Source organism: Corvus brachyrhynchos, unplaced genomic scaffold, assembly GCF_000691975.1.
Source record: "Corvus brachyrhynchos isolate BGI_N302 unplaced genomic scaffold, ASM69197v1 scaffold633, whole genome shotgun sequence".
Taxonomy (NCBI): domain Eukaryota; kingdom Metazoa; phylum Chordata; class Aves; order Passeriformes; family Corvidae; genus Corvus; species Corvus brachyrhynchos.
Window position 1 is genome coordinate 1,237,430 of NW_008237435.1, and position 15,749 is coordinate 1,253,178.

The following is a 15,749-nucleotide window of genomic DNA, read 5'->3' on the forward strand; positions in this document are numbered from 1 at the left end:
CAGCACTAAACACACCGGGCTGCATTCTCTGCCAAAATCTTTCTCAGTAAATCCTAATGTGACTTGATAACTTAGCTACGGACCTTGGCTTGGAATAGAGCCCAAACTTTGAAAGACTGGAAGTTTCAGTTGGCAAAAATGTGAAGGTGCAGTGGTGAATTCATAGCAGACTGGGGTTTAGTTTTAATTATAGTAAGGGAATTCAGCTCTCAAGAAAAACCCTTAAAAAGAGAAGCAACAAGAAAAGGTGAAGAAGGAGAAAAGAGACAAGTTACAGTTTATTCCCCTCTCTGTGACTGAAGCTGAGGCTTTCAGAGAAGGTTTATTTGGCTATCATCTCCTTCAATCACATTCAAAACTGAGAGCACAACGAAGCCGGGTGATTTTCGGAAGTGAAATGGTTGTTTCTTGTTTTAATTAAAGAAGGATGGTTCTTTATGCATACTGCCCTATTTCTAAGTTAGTGCACAACATCAGTGTCTGTACCAGCATCAGATTTCTTAGCCAATTCAGGCAGCTGATTTTCTCTTCACAGTTTCACAGTGATCCTGTTCTCCCTTCATTAACACAGCGTTTGGGGCTTTCACACGTGGTTTGTAAACAGAGAATCATTAATGTTTGCTTCACTCTTCACTTCAGTGACAACCTTCATCCTGAAAAAGAGTGTTCCTGAGAACATATTTCCATTCATGCTGTTGCTAGAAAGTTATTTTAAACCCAAGCACTTTGCTCTTTCCAAACTAACCAAGTTCCTCTCTCATGTCATCAGTTGTTCAGGTTGATACCCAAGCCACAGGCTCCTCCACTAATTCTGCGTACCATGCTCATCCTCTGGGTATGTTATTAGCAAAACACACCATCTCACCTCCCTCCTACTTTCTAGGCCATGTGATGAAAACAGATCTCAGGGTTGCCAGTTTTTTCATGTTTCCTTTGACTGTTAATTAAAAAATTAATTAAAACTCCTCTCTCTAGAAACACAGTACTTACCTGTTATATAGGTGTATGGCAGACAAGTGTTTTTTCTGCAAAAACCATGTCAGCTATAGTTTACATTATTTTGTAGGGCTTTGCATTGTGTTAATTTCTGAATAATTAATTTATTAATTTTTAGCATATTTTTATTATTCGTTTGAGGGGAAGTTTGTATTCAGTGTTTAAAATCACTGTAATTAAGCTACTCTCTTCTATGTTGACAAAAACTACATATCTTATTTATAGAATAGAGGAAGTGAACAGAGTAGCCAGGTAGTTTTCAATGTAAGTGGGATTTTTTTTTTTTTTTAATAGAAAGTCCCATCTCCTGCTATCAGCTTTCCTATCAGACAAACAGGTCTCTTTGCACCTCTCAATGCCAGCCATTGTAAACGTAGTTGCTCACTTTGCATGTGCTCCACAGGGACACTGTCTTTATAAATACATACCTGGGTCAAGGTTTAACAGAAGGAAGGTGAGCAATAAGCACCTTACTGCACGGATTATCCTCTGTGCTATGGTGGCAACTGATTTTCTCTTCTGTGAAACCAAACATCCCATCCAGAGGTAGGACAGAGCTGGGTCTCCCTTGCTTGACTGAGCATAATGTATGGCCGGACCTTCCAGTTCTCATGAATCACTGAAACAGGAGCTCTGAATTCAGGGGATATCTAAATAGCAGGGAAAAAAACTCGTACAAGCTTCTTCGGCTCAGACTTGCTTTGCATTTAGCAGATATTTTAGATATTCTCTTTGGAAACTGTATAAAATACTTTTTTTCAGTCTTATTTGTACTTTTCTGGTTTTTGTAGATGTCAAGTGTCTGCCTTACTGTAGTCAGGAGTGTGAAATACTGCTGCAGTAACCTGTGACAATGCCTTTAGTCTGCTTGTTGTTGCCTATTTATGGTGCAGTAATGGTTTATTTTGTAGTCTAAACCCTAGGACTGTATTTTAATGAAGATTTAAGGCTATGGTACAGCTGCTATTCAAACTGTGTGAGAGAGGCATGTTGGAATAGCTCAAGATTTACTGCTGAACTGTCAGTCTTTAAGCTACCAAGTGTCTTTACCCTTTGGTGCAGTAGCTATGGTGGAAACTGGACCCACTGCTGTGAAGCAGACACAGCGATTAATGAACCTGAGGCGCGCTAATCAAACATATGTTTTCTTGGCACAATGATTGTGTTATATATCCCATCCAAATGTACAGGCCTTTATCTTTCCTTAATGATCTAGCAAGGGGGCTTTTTAAAATGTGGGTGTTTTTCATGTGCTCCTTAGATTTGTTCCACAGGGGGTGGCAGTTAAAAACATCTGACGGGCATGCAGTTAGCCAGCGCCCTGCTGAGATTAGTAAAATACTATATTTAGTAATCGCACTACATCAAGGAACTCCAGCATTGCAGGAAACAGTTTGATTCAATGCCTTTTTTCTGATTTTTAATTTTATTTTTTTTTTATTGTATGTCTTATTATTTCATCTGGGATAGTTTTTTTCAACTCGGACTTGGGTTTTGTGTCTATTTTTCAACTTTTTGTAAAAGTTTTGTTTGTATAATGGGATTTTTTCCCCAAATTTTTTTTTGTTTTTACTGTTTTCTTTTTCTACTCTCACAAAAAAAAAAAAAAAAAAAAAAAGGAATTGTAAAACAAGTAGTAAGAATGAAAAGTGGTATTTGGAATCTCTCTCATACTGCTCTGTGTCTGAAAAAATGGATCTATTATTTGTTAGGAAAGCTCTATGGATAATACAAGGATTCATGCTTTCACGTACTAGAATACTATAAGGTGAAAGCTCCTAAAATTGGCTTTAAGAAAATGGTTGAAATGAGCAAGTATGTTAAATTTATTTTTGTGCCAGAAATATTTCTTCACCAGTAAATAAGCATGAAACAGACTTGGAGCCCAAACAGGTTTGTTTCATTTTTTCTTGAATAGTTGGCATGACTAGCTGTAGATGAGCAACATAAAGTGGGAGATAAAAGACCCATGTGGAAAAGACAGCTTTTCACCAGGATGCTAAAGGAAGTAAACTGTTTCATGAGACTCTTGTTCAAGTCAAAATTACTATTTTAATATCTGATTTCTGAGGCCATTCTGGTTTTCTTGCTGTTGTAAATCCAAAGCAGCCTATGTAAAATCTTGGAAGCTGTTCTGTAAACTCAGGACTAAATTGGGTGCTCTCCCTTTAAGGGGCAGATTTAAAGGAATACCATCCTTTGTTCTAACAAAATAGTCCAGGCTTGTCAATCCAGAAGATTTGTGCATTGCTGAACATAATGGCATTTTATTACCTAGTTTATTTCTGTCTAGCATTCTAAGACTCCTGCTGATGCTTTTACTCAGAATAGTTTTCAGTTTGGAAACTTGAACTCCAGTGTCACAGATTACTTCTTTCTTTCGGTAATTTGTATTATTTTTTTTAAATTATTAAATGTCCAAGAAACTGTTTTTCCTGACAGAAGTTGCATTTCAAACTGTGAACATCTAAGTAGCAGTGTATGAAAAGAGTAGCCTTTATTTTTGCTCCCCTCAGACTCTTATTGGTGCAGTTAGCTCATTTCTAACAGTAGTTTGGTATATTATAGTCAAGCTTAATGATTAAGTAGTAGTACAACAGGTCTCTCACCCTCCTCAGCTGTGACTCAGTAAACCACAAGCCCTTGTCCCTGCAAGAGGACAGACATTCAAATTCAGACACACATGCTGAAGGCCAGCAGACTATACTGTTCTTGACATTGTATTTAGAGAATAATTTCTGCAGTTTAGCTATGGCCATTATCTGAAATCCATATTGATCCAATTTTTTAAAGCAGCTTATTGCAAGATAAATCCTGAAATATTTTTTACTGTTTCTATCAGAACACTTGCAGGTAGGGAGGGTTACTATAGTCAAGGTAGATTGAAGAGACATCTTTATATAAATATGACAGAAATGGGAAATTTCCTGCTTTTGAAGCAGCATTATGACAGAAGTACCCTAAAATGTAATTTCCTATACAGTTTTATGCTGTGTAGTTTACTTTTTCCTGTATAAAATAACATATAAAGTTAAGAATTCTGGCTATGCCATTCCACATTCAGTTGTTAACATTGTAAAGATTCATCTTATATCTTCCTTTATGTGTAGCTATAAATGCCCACCAAAATATTTGCATCTCTTCAGTAATTTAAAATATTGAAGACAAGGGCCAAATTTCAACATAAGTTGTCAAGTGGTTTCAGACCTTCGCATACATTTCTATATACACACTCCAGTGAATGGTACCCATCCATACATACTCATACTATGCTGCTGTTTCCTGACTGAAGCAATCTGTAAAAGAATATACACTTGCATGTCGTGTGAACAAGGAACACGAAAGCATACATGTGTGAGTAAATCTGTGGCATTGTGAAAAAATATACTTCTAGAATTTGTTTCTTTATTTTGATGTCCGGGATGCCCTTTGTGTTTTACGCACTGAGGTTTTGTGCCCTGCCCGCACAGCACCGTGGAGTGCTGTGTTTGGGATTCTTGAGCTGGCTCTACATGATTTATCTCAGGTGTATGTAGTTACCCAGGAGAAAAGCTGGCAGTGCTGTGTGCTTTTCCCAATAAATGAGCAGGCTCATTTAGAGTTATTGCCAGGATCTTGTGGTGACACCGTTTTGTGCTGTGTAGACAAACCTTGCAGGAGAATTATGTGTAAATCACTCATAATAGTCTGAGGCTGGAGTCTTGCATTTTGCTCAGAAACTTGCACAACTCTTACTAGAGACATCTATATGCTGGTCACTGTTTTCTAACCAGATCCTAATTCTTTTCCATCAAATCTCTGCTTATATGTTATCTAAGTAAAATGTTCTGAATTTTAATGAGTGAAAATTCATTGCCGTTTAATCCTTAAATGCACTGAGCTAATCTGTGAGTGTCCCTTAATTATAAAAAGTGAAGCTGGGAAATTAGGTCCTGGACATAGAGAGTAATTATTTTCATAACTCTTTTGTTTTTTTACCTCCATAACATATGGAAAGAGAAAATGACCAGTTGTGGCTAAGCCAGAGGCCTTAATGATGGGTTGTAGTCCCAGCACTGCCAGTCAGTTCAGCCAGCGCCAAGTGAATTTGGATGAGTCATTTAAAGTCTGTTCACAAAGTGTCCTTACCTGCCTAACAGAGGTATGATGAGATGGGCTGTAGTTAAATACTCCCAACTCTTTAAGGCACAGAGGAACTTAGAAAAGTATTATTTTTGTCGTCATGAATCTTAATAATGACTACATAATCACCATCAGAGCACTTGGCCAGCCTTCAGTCATCACTCCTTGATCACAGATACTGGTTCAGGTATTTGCTGTGCTCTTATGTTCCCCTGCCTTAAAGGATATTATATTCTTAAAAGAGTTTTATAGACATTCAGATTCTTCCCACACTCAGTAATAGATAGCATGGACATATAAACTGACATATTTGCAACATGCTGCTGGCCAAAACCCAAGAAGCATCTGCTGCTATTTGGGCTATTTGATAATTATTTAACTACTATTGTTTCTTTCTGAGTGCCTATTTTGGACATTCTGCTCAAATAGGTGAATTAAAAAGCCCCAAGTTTTGGTTCATAGATCAAACTTGAAGGGGAAAGGAATAACATAGTTTGAGAATGTAGCAACTGGACTGATAAATAACAAAACAGGATTACTGGGAAATTGCACATACACATGCCAAATGTAGAAGCCTGAATGTTTCTTCTGACTGCACAAATCTGTAGACTAGGGAGATTTGATGAAAGGACAAAGTTTTATTTGTTCCTATTCAAAGTCCAGTATTTTATCTTTCATATCACTGTTCATATCATTAATATAGAAAGTGTTTATTTTGGTTCAAGTGAAGAGCTTCAGCCGAGCAAGAGATAATTAGAGAACTGTTGTCTGAGAAATTACAAAATAATGGCCTTGATACATTGAGAAGAGGCCAAAAGTGCATAATGAAATCCCCTTGGGAAAGTTAAGCCTAGGAAGATACCAAAAATTCTGAATTTACTGCAATTTCAATGTGGGACTCTAAAGGGGATGTGAGTCAAACCTGCTATTGCAGACAGTAGTGTCATGAAATACAAATAGTTTTTCCTCTTGATATCTCCTGTTTTTTCAGTTGTTAGTCATTCTTTATTCCAGTGGACACTAGTGAATTGTATACTCATATTATTCTGACTAAAAATAAGTCTACAAATATGCTGTACAGTTCAGAAAGTGCCATTTACCTGTTTCTACATATGTGCTTTTCTCAGTCACCAGATTTTGCCCCTTTTGTGATGTCATATTTGCAGTACAGAGTCATCCTCTTGATCTTTTCTGCCCCGTTTCTCACATCACATTCCCACAACATGTACTCAGCAGAATATCTACTTTGCAACTAGTTTTGGAAGCTTGATAAGCCTTTGTCATAACAGTAGTCCCTGACATTTAAAGGACTTCAGTTTATATTTGCCAGCCAAATTTCATACCTTCATACCTCTTTCAATTAATCAAAGTTAAACCATTGTATATGTGAAGGGGCCTCTTGTGGTTTCTAAGTAAGTAGTATGGCTTTTCTGGCAGAGAGCCACAAGCAATTTAGTAGGCACATACTGTGGGGGTTGAGAGGAAGAGAGACAGGAATAATCCAGAAAGCTTTAAGAGGGGCTGAATGAAATCAGTATTTCTATACACAGTACGAGACTTTTGTATTCTGTATCTTACTTTTGGCCACGGCAAAACGGTTTTGGTGTGTTGTCAGTAAAATAATTCTGAAACATAGGACCAGCTTGGTTTTCCTCTCACTCAGCCAGTTTTGCACTGGTTTTTACTTCAGTTGAAATATTCCCAATTTGCACCTGTGGCAGAGAAGAGTTAGGCACAGGGGATTTAATATATGGTTTACAATTGTCATATTGTCACTAAACCATTTCCACAGGAGTAAACCTAATATGGTTCCCAGTTGTCTTCAGAAATAGTAAGATTTATTTTGTAGCCTAAAAGTCAGGATGAGGCTTTACCATGTACCTTTTGCCTGAGAACTATACAGCTGTAAATAGATACTAACATAAAAGGTCTGTCTCCAGCAGAGCTGATCTCTCTTTCCAATTCTGACAGGGGTCACATAGTCAATGTAAATTACCACCATAAACTAAATTCCACCTCTCCGGTAGAACAAAGTGCTTGATCTGCCTGTCTAGAAGTCAGGAGCTATGCAGTCATCATGTTAAAATCCATCCTTTCTTTAAGGGATTTAAAAACCATCTGAAGGGAACCTGAATACAAAGAGAATAATTCAAGTAGAAGCACTATCTTCCTCTGTATTTCATGCAAGTTCAGGTTCAACGTGCACATCTTGGCGCCCGTAGGGAATGAGTTACTCTTAGAAAAGGACAGTTTAGACATCTCAAGAAGAATGTGAATTCTCCATTTTATCTGTAATTTTGATTTAATTGAAATATGTACCATAATAGTAATGTCAAAAGAGTTAGTGGATTTTACTAGAAATGAAATTACAATCGAAAAAATTGAACTATTATTGGCAAGTTTTTGGAGGTTGTAATGATTTACTTGGGTATTTTATAACTAAACTACAATATGCTGTTAAAAATGACACATAGGTTGGAAACTTTAACTTGAAACTAGATTCTTATATAGATACAACATCTTGAATTCAGTCTGAAAGATGTCAGAATCTGAAGAACTCAGCACTACAAAAGTTATGCAACAGGCATATCATGGAAAATTTGGCCCCAGTTCAGCATGTGACTATCTAGACTATTTTACACACGCTTTTTTTAGTATTTAAGATGAATTCAATGTAAATGTCTGGAATTCTTCTTACAAGCTTGTTGAAAAGGGACAGTATTTTAGCATGACTCCCTTGTGCAAACCTGGTGTTTAGCAGATTACGTATGTTATTCTGTTATAGGTACACTACAGTGATAGACAAAATGGCAAAGAGTGTATGACCTGTTTGACACTGTCTCCTGTGCAGATGACTTTCCAAGGTATCGGAAGCTCCATTGAAGCCAGCCATGACCAGGTATAATACCTTCACCCCACACTCTTGTAATTTTATTAATATCTGGTAAGCCCAGAATGTCAGCATTAGTAATTTTAAATTTTGACACATCTTATGCTTTTTATGTGGCATGTTCTTGTCACAGGGATTTGCCTCTCTTGCCCTACTAAAATCCTGATTAGATCTAAAGAGTGACATGAAAAGGAGACAAAACTATATTGCCTTTTACATATTTTTAAGACATATTAGGAAAGCCTGAAGAGCTTGCTTTGATTTTAAAGTCAGATGTAAGGTTTCTGCAAAGATTTGATTTGCTTTTACGTGTGTATCAGGTCTTGTCTATCCTATTTTTGTTAGAAGATTATCAGCAGTTGGAAAAGCAGAGAGATGAAGCCATCATCTCTAGCCATCGTCTGTCACAAGAAACTGGCATTTGAGAGGGGAAAGGCATTTTTAATCAGACTTTGTAAAACTCCCATTTTGTTTGGCTGTAGCTAAAACATTTAATTCAAGCTTCTGGCAAAAAGCCAGAAGAAAAGAAAAGGCTCAATGTTAATCATTCATCACCCTGCTGCTTCAGACGGGAACTGAGGGGGACTCCCATTCTTGTTGTCTTGTCCTCCAACACTTGTTTGTATAAAAGCAAGACAAGACTTTGATACTCTGAAAGTTTTAAAAGCAAAAAGGAAACAAGTAGAAGAAAACATTAAACCAAACATTGCACCTTTCATATCTTCAGTAGGTTAGAAAAAATTACCGTGTTTACTTGCCTTTGCAGGTCATCTTTAAATGGTACTGTGTTCACATTTGCTGTACATTTTATCAGACTCTGTGCAAGATTCTCTAAGAAAAGAAAGGAAAGTCACCTTAAGAATTAGCAGAATTAGTTACTTTTGGGAAAAAGTTTCAGACACTCTTAGCCATGTTTTTGTTTAGTGGGTTTTTTGTTGAAAGTTCCTAAGTTAGTTGTTAACATAAACTAAGTCCATTAGTTATTTGCATGGTAACATGAGGATACTTCCTGCCCTTAAGTGTTTGGTGTTTTACAGTAATGGAGAGCTGTGGTAAGTCAGACCATACTTTGACATTCAATTCTCATTTCATCCAGCAACTTGTTTATGCTGCTCTAAAGCTGCTCCATTTTTCTTTCAGTAAAGATAGGCTTTTAAAATATAGTTATAACACAACTACGATATTTAGACATTTCAATGAATTTAAGGTGGTCCCTGTCAATTTGGTGACAACTACATTCTGGGCTACCAGCCAGCTTGGCCTTTGTCTTAGCATTTATTTAGGCTAGAGTATGATATGTAAACAGAAAAAAGACTCTGTAAGCAAAAAGCACATTTAAGCCATCTGAATAATTATATATTTAAGACGTCTAAATGAAAAAGTTGTATTGAGCCTGCAAAGTCAAGCACCTAGAAATTAGGAAATTCCAGGTTATGTGCAGCATTAGTTTGATCCCAAATGTACCCATTCAGTGCTCCAAACAGGATATTCTTCTGAGAAGAAAAAAAATTTGTATAAAATCACATAAAGATTTTATCACAGCACCTTCACAAATAGGTAGAATTAAATTTACTTGGGCCATTATGTAGCTAGAATTTCCTCATCTTGTTTCAATTTGATGTTTAAAAAATGTTCATAATTGGTTTTAGTTACGTAATTTTCCACGGGGCTCTTAAAATGGAAAGAAAAATGTTTTGTTATTGCATGAGGTTGTTGTGTTACTGAACCCACATCACTTGTGCAAAGATTTCATCTGAGCTGAGAGAAAAAGAAAATAATCATCTGAAAGCCAAATGCCAACTAGTGGCTCACAAAATAGATCCACTCACTGGACAGGATGTACAAATTTCTGCTCATGCCTTTCCTAACTGTCAAAGGAATTTCATTTTCTGGGGAAGAGGGATGCTATTGACTGGTTGTGTTTGATAAGGGGGTAGCAGGACTGAGTTAAAGCATCATTTTTCATCACCTGAATAAACAGAGAAAAATGAATCATTAGCAAACCAAGTGCTTGTCAGGCATTGGAATTAATAAATTAATGACAAAATTAGAGCTATTAATGGACTAATTAAAAGAAAATTCCCCTCTTCTCTATTGTTCCTGTGTGGCTGGTATGTTTTTCCTTGTTTCTTACAATTGTACTCACAGTAGGTTGATTTGATACAGTTATTATTGTTTTAAAAATCGGAGACAGAATGCCGCACCTTTGTCAAACTGAATTCCATTTTAAAGTGTCAAATCAAATAAGTGCAAGATAACTGTATGCTATAAAACTTGAATTTTAGAAATTCTTCTTTAACTTTTGTAATCTGTTACTTGTAAATGATCTCTGTAGTATTGTATGGCTGTTAGGATGGGCTGGTTACCTGGCAGCCTGTGATTTCAGTGGAGGGATAGTGATCTGTGCCTCAGCAGTGAGGCCTGGCATTGTTTGACTTCAGGAACTGTCCGCTTCTGTGCTTATGAAGATAGTTTGTCTCACATTTTTTCTAAAATATTGATTCTATAATTTCTAGAGGGTTTATTATGGAACACTTTAGGAATGAGACTCTGGAATATTTTGGGGGAAAAGGGGTGAAACGTATTGTGTGAGAGTATCTAATAAAAAAGCTACATACCAGATTTGTTGCTATATTGTGGCAGGAGAACCACAGTGCTGTGGTACATAGCAGGTGATCATGTACCTTGATAAAAAAAGATAGAAATGAAAAGGGAAACAAAAAACAGTGTTGCCAATGGCATCTCCAGCACTATAGAATACCTTTTAGATCAGACTTGTCTTTTGTAACATGTCTCCCTACTCATATCCAGTGGGAGATTTGTTACCCAGTAGATACCAAAGTGGTTACAATCCTACATAAGTACATTATCTGGGTTTTTCAAATATGTCAAGGCTTGACACTGCAGTTTTTCAAGTCTCTTGCTCTTTTCCTGGACTCTGTAGGGAGTTTTCATTCTTTAGATTGGTTTAGCTTGTGATTTTAATGAGTTCAAATATTTTCCCCACATACTTCATCTGAGCAATTTCAGATTAATGTAAACATATCACACTGGTACACTAATTAGTGTGTATTTCAAATGTCTGATTGACAAGGCATATCTCATTTGGTCATGAAGCAGCATTGTGGAAGCAATTGCTGATCTTTTTTTTTTTTTTTGACAAAAAGAAAAAATGGGAAATATTCCTAAAAAACCTCTGCAGTCTGTCTTCCCACATATTTTGTTGGGTTTTGCATTCAGGTATGCCAACCTCTTTTATAAAAATTTAATGGGGTTCATAATTTTTTTTCCTGAATGCTTTCTTTCTATTTTTCCTGTTTCCTGTTACCTGACTATAACTATAAATTTCTCTTTCCTTAACGGCAACTATTCTTTGGAGGGTTTTTTCAGTAAAATTTAGTTACAAGTAGCTTTTAGTTAAAATGGTTACCACTTTCCATTGATTTTCTCAATCAAACCTGAGTTTTTCCTTAATGGTAGTGTAGCCTGGTATTTTTTGTCTTGATGTGGGACTGGAGATGACCTGTTCTCAGGGCTTATGATGGAATTCAGGCATGTGGTATAAAGCTGGGGAATGAATTGAAAGTGGATGATTTAAAGTAACAGAAAGGAAGTCCAGGTAATTTTTATTTGTGTCATTGAGCAAATTCAAGATATGAAAAGTCAGAGGCAGAAAAGGGAAAAATTCATAGCTAGGAGGCTATATAAGCAGAAATAGTTGGAATGAAACAAAAAACTAAGAAAGTGTAGGGAAATGGGGCAGTGAATGTCTAAAGGCCACAGAAGTGGGATAAAGAGAGAAAGTTAGAGCTAAGCAGAAGGGGTGATCAAAAACCCCTCCAAAAAAAGGCATCTTCTTCACCGCTACATCTCAAAGTACTGAAACCTGAATTTCTTGTTACTGATACAAATAAATATCTTCCAGTTTTAGTGAACTGTGACACATGAAGAGTTCTTTGAATTCTTGAGTGCAGGCACACTAAGAACTATAAGTTAGAAGATGTAATGCAAGCAATTGAAGGAAATAGATTTATGTTTCCCCAGAGGACTCTAGTCAATACCGTAAAGTTGTTAGAGATGTACTTCACTCAACAAATATCACTGGATTCACTGCAATGAATAGGTTAAATTTGATGGCCTATGTCAAACAAGACAGCCTGTGACACAGTTTCAATCTAAGTGATATACTTCTGCTATGCCTTGTAGAAGACAATGTCAAACTCAGCTTCCATGTTTACAGGTATATTTTAGCAACTTGCAATGCTACCATCTTTAGTGGCTTTATAATTGTTGTCTTTCTGAATGTTAAAGCTAATGTATCTGCTTTGGGGTATCACACTCCTGTGGTTGTCATAGCTGTGAAAGAAAATACTCTTGGGTGCATTTTTAAGGCTTGCTGAACAGCAGGCAAATTGAAAGTATGAACATTCATTTTTAAATAAAATTATTTAAAGTCAGTGCTGGTGATGAAAAAGAACAGCTTGGGCCCATTTTGAGATTTTGAATGCTTGCCATGGAATACTCTGCCTGTACAAGTGAATTTTAAACTCCAAGCAACTTAATGTTCATTGAGGAGTGACCAGTTCTCTACTTGAATTTCAGGAGACAGATCAAAGAGAAGTGCATTTTTCTAAAGTCTCATTGCTTTAATACTTTTTGATGATTTTGGAGGTTTTAACCATATGCATGTTTTTTGGAGCTGGCAATACTGTCCATTTGTTTATTACTGACTTCAGCTGTTTACTTCACCTAATACTCCCAATGAGATATGCTGTTAAAGTGGTATCAATGAACCTTTCATGCCAATATTTTTATTCCTTCTTAATGTTATCTATTATATTTGTATTGTATATTAGACTGTATTTTTAAAACTCCTCAGCACTTTGCAACGCACAGAATAGAATACTTTTATTTTGCAGGACAGATAATGATTGTTTAATGTTATATAAAATCTACCACTAATAACACTTTTATTTTCAAGTATAAAAATGGCTGGAAAGGGAATGAGCAGGGACAGAAATTGTAGAAGTGGAAAAACTACTGATAAGATAGACTTGATCAGAGAGCCCAGCAGGGAGGGGGTGTACTGAAAGGGAGATGCCCCATTTAGCAGTTTCAGAAATCACTGATGGAAAGCTTGGCAGACAGCAGTGGAGAGCAAACTGAAATGTGGTCTGTAGCAAAGCATCGTTGCTGGTCTGCAAACAGGCATTGCTGGGCAGGGTTAACAGACAGTGGGGATGCCCAGATGTGTGCAGCTCCTGATGGCACTTGAACACAGGAAGGGCTGGAGTAGTTCTCAAGGGAAAAAAGACCTTGGAGATGTGTGACAGGCTCAAGGGAAGGTGCTCGGAGCATTGAGAAGAATTTTACATTGTAACAGCAAATGCATAGCACATATGAAGGTTCACATCTCTGTTATGGTCTGAGAATCGTTTGTAGAGCATGCTCAGGAGGCAGTGTCTGGGGAATTTACAAAAGCCATAATAACTAAAGGTGTAGTCACTGAGTATGTGAAGGCTAAGAATTTGTCCAGTGCTGTAACCAGAAAAGATAAATGGGGTTGTGTTTTTTGTTAAAATACCTTTCCGGGTCAGGAAACCAGATGAATTAAAATTATTTTTTTTCTAAGGAGAAATTAATATTTTCTAGATATTCAGATTTACTTCACAGTGGGTTTTTATGTCCCAGACATGGTCAAAAAAAATGAAAAAATATTAAGGTTTTCTTTAAAAAATACATCCTTTTCTGTCTTTTTTTTTTCCTTAGGTGATATGATTCACTTCTCAGCACATTTCTACTTTACTTATTGTAAATGCAGTTATCATTTCTTCAGAGTGACTTCCTTGATAAAATGATAAAACTTTAGTTTTAATAACTAAAAATTTTCTAGCAGTTTTCCCAAAGTTTGGCAATTCTATTCCAGACCCTTCAGCATCAGGACTCCTACCTGATCTTATGAAAACATCTCACACAACTAAGTCTCCTTCTCCTGCAAGGGTGTTCTCACTGGCTGCTGCCTTTTCTTGAAAACTCTGTACCCTTCAGGGGTGGGTAAAGCTGAGTGCCCAGTGCTCCAAAAGATCCAGTTCATGTAGGACAGAAATATAAACTACTTTTAATATACAGCACCATGCTTCAGTCTTCTGTTCTGTCTCTTAGGTTGATGCTGCAGTAAGGAGTCATCCCATCAGGTTTTAGTTAGGCTCATTGGATTGTTGTCTGCTATTCAGTATTTTTCCTCATCTGCTGTGCTCCCCACGACTGTGTGTGGAAGTGTTGGTACATTTTCTCCAAATTCTTCATCTTCTGTTTTGCATTATGTCAATCTGGATGTACGTGACAGAACATTTGCTTTTCCCTGGCAGCTGCTAAAGTTTTCCTTGATGAGCCCAAGATCAAATGTATTTGTTCAGGAAGTGTAATCTTTAATTTTCAAAAAGTGAGTTACTAATTAACTGCTGAATGGGAAAAAAATGCTAACCAAGGCATGGCTATCTCCTTGCCAGACTCTTTCAATCCTCTAATTCAGGGCTTCCTGAGTAGCTTCCCAATGTGACTGCTTCTTGATGAAGATGCATAATAGGATTTTTCAGTGCTCTGAAATGCGTGTTTGTTTACACAGCAACGTCAGCAGGGTATGAAATGCTACTGTTGCAGTCTCTGCCTATCTTACATGCTTGGCATGTAACTTGTAACTAGTGACAAACAAACACCATGGATGTTTTTGGGACTGTCTTCCTCTGTTGGAAAAAGAGAAAAGAAGTGAAATATCCTTATGACTGCTACTGGTGAGGTTTCAAAAGAATGGTGAGGTTCACAAGAATGGTGAGGTTCACAGGATCACAGAATGGGTGAGGTGGGAAGGGACCTCTGGAAGTCACCTCCTCCAAGGCCCCTGCTCGAGCAAGGCCATCTAAAACAGGCTGCCCTGTGTCGAGGCAGCTTTTGACTATCTTCAAGATGAGGCACTCTACCTTGATTGTTCTTTCCCATTTACTTAATCTCCAGTCCTGGCTGCTTCCTAAACTGCTGAGCTAGGTGTAAACTCAAGCTTTTAGCCAGCTCAGTGAGTTGAAATGATCCACTGGGTTGCAGATGAACACCAGTGCTGATGCAAGGGAGACATCAGGACTGCCCACCCAAGAGGAGAGGAGAGGGAGCCACCCCTTTCCACAGCAGCAAGCTATTGGGTCAGCTTACCCACCTTGTAAAATGTCATTTAAAGGGGATAAGGCAAAAAATTAACTGTACAGAGAAGTTAATTTCTTGTAGAAATGTTTGTCTTCCCTAGTACTCTTAAAGCTGTTCACAGTGCAGTAGCATGACCTGGCAAAAATAGGAGACCAGGAAGGGCACATGGAAGGGGAAAGAGCAGGGTTGTAGCAGCCCTGACCTGCAGAACTTTAGCTGTTTTGGAACTGCACCCTTAGCAGCTACTTGCATTAAAATACCTTAGCAAGCTTTCAGTGCAGTGTAACATGTGGAAGTGGAAAGAAAAGCATTAACAACATACAATAAGCCAATCTTCCAGGGACCACAGGCCAGCTGTTCACTATCCTAAGTTTGCAATCTGTTTCTGGTTTGGTTGTTTTGCCGTTACTTTAGGCTCAGATGGACAATGGTGGAATGTAAAAATCTTGAATTTTCTTGCTGCTGTGGCTGTTAGGAAAGGGAAGAAGCTTAAAAGGGAAAGGTATTGGAGAAGTTCAGAAAAGCTAAAAATGTCAGTTTACTCCCT

At 37.3% G+C, this 15,749-nt stretch overlaps 1 protein-coding gene across 5 annotated transcripts in view; it reads left to right on the forward strand.

Moving 5' to 3' along the window:
- Window positions 1-15,749, forward strand: part of STAU2 (staufen double-stranded RNA binding protein 2) — a 170,026-nt gene that overhangs the window by 101,056 nt on the left and 53,221 nt on the right. For 4 of the 5 annotated variants that reach the window (XM_017731218.1, XM_008631370.2, XM_017731219.1 and 1 more), the window contains one exon: window positions 7,904-8,017. The exons of the other annotated variant lie outside the window; for it this stretch is intronic. In XM_017731218.1, the coding sequence (XP_017586707.1) occupies window positions 7,904-8,017 (114 nt within the window). The remainder of the gene's footprint in view (window positions 1-7,903; window positions 8,018-15,749) is intronic. 5 annotated transcript variants of the gene reach the window in all.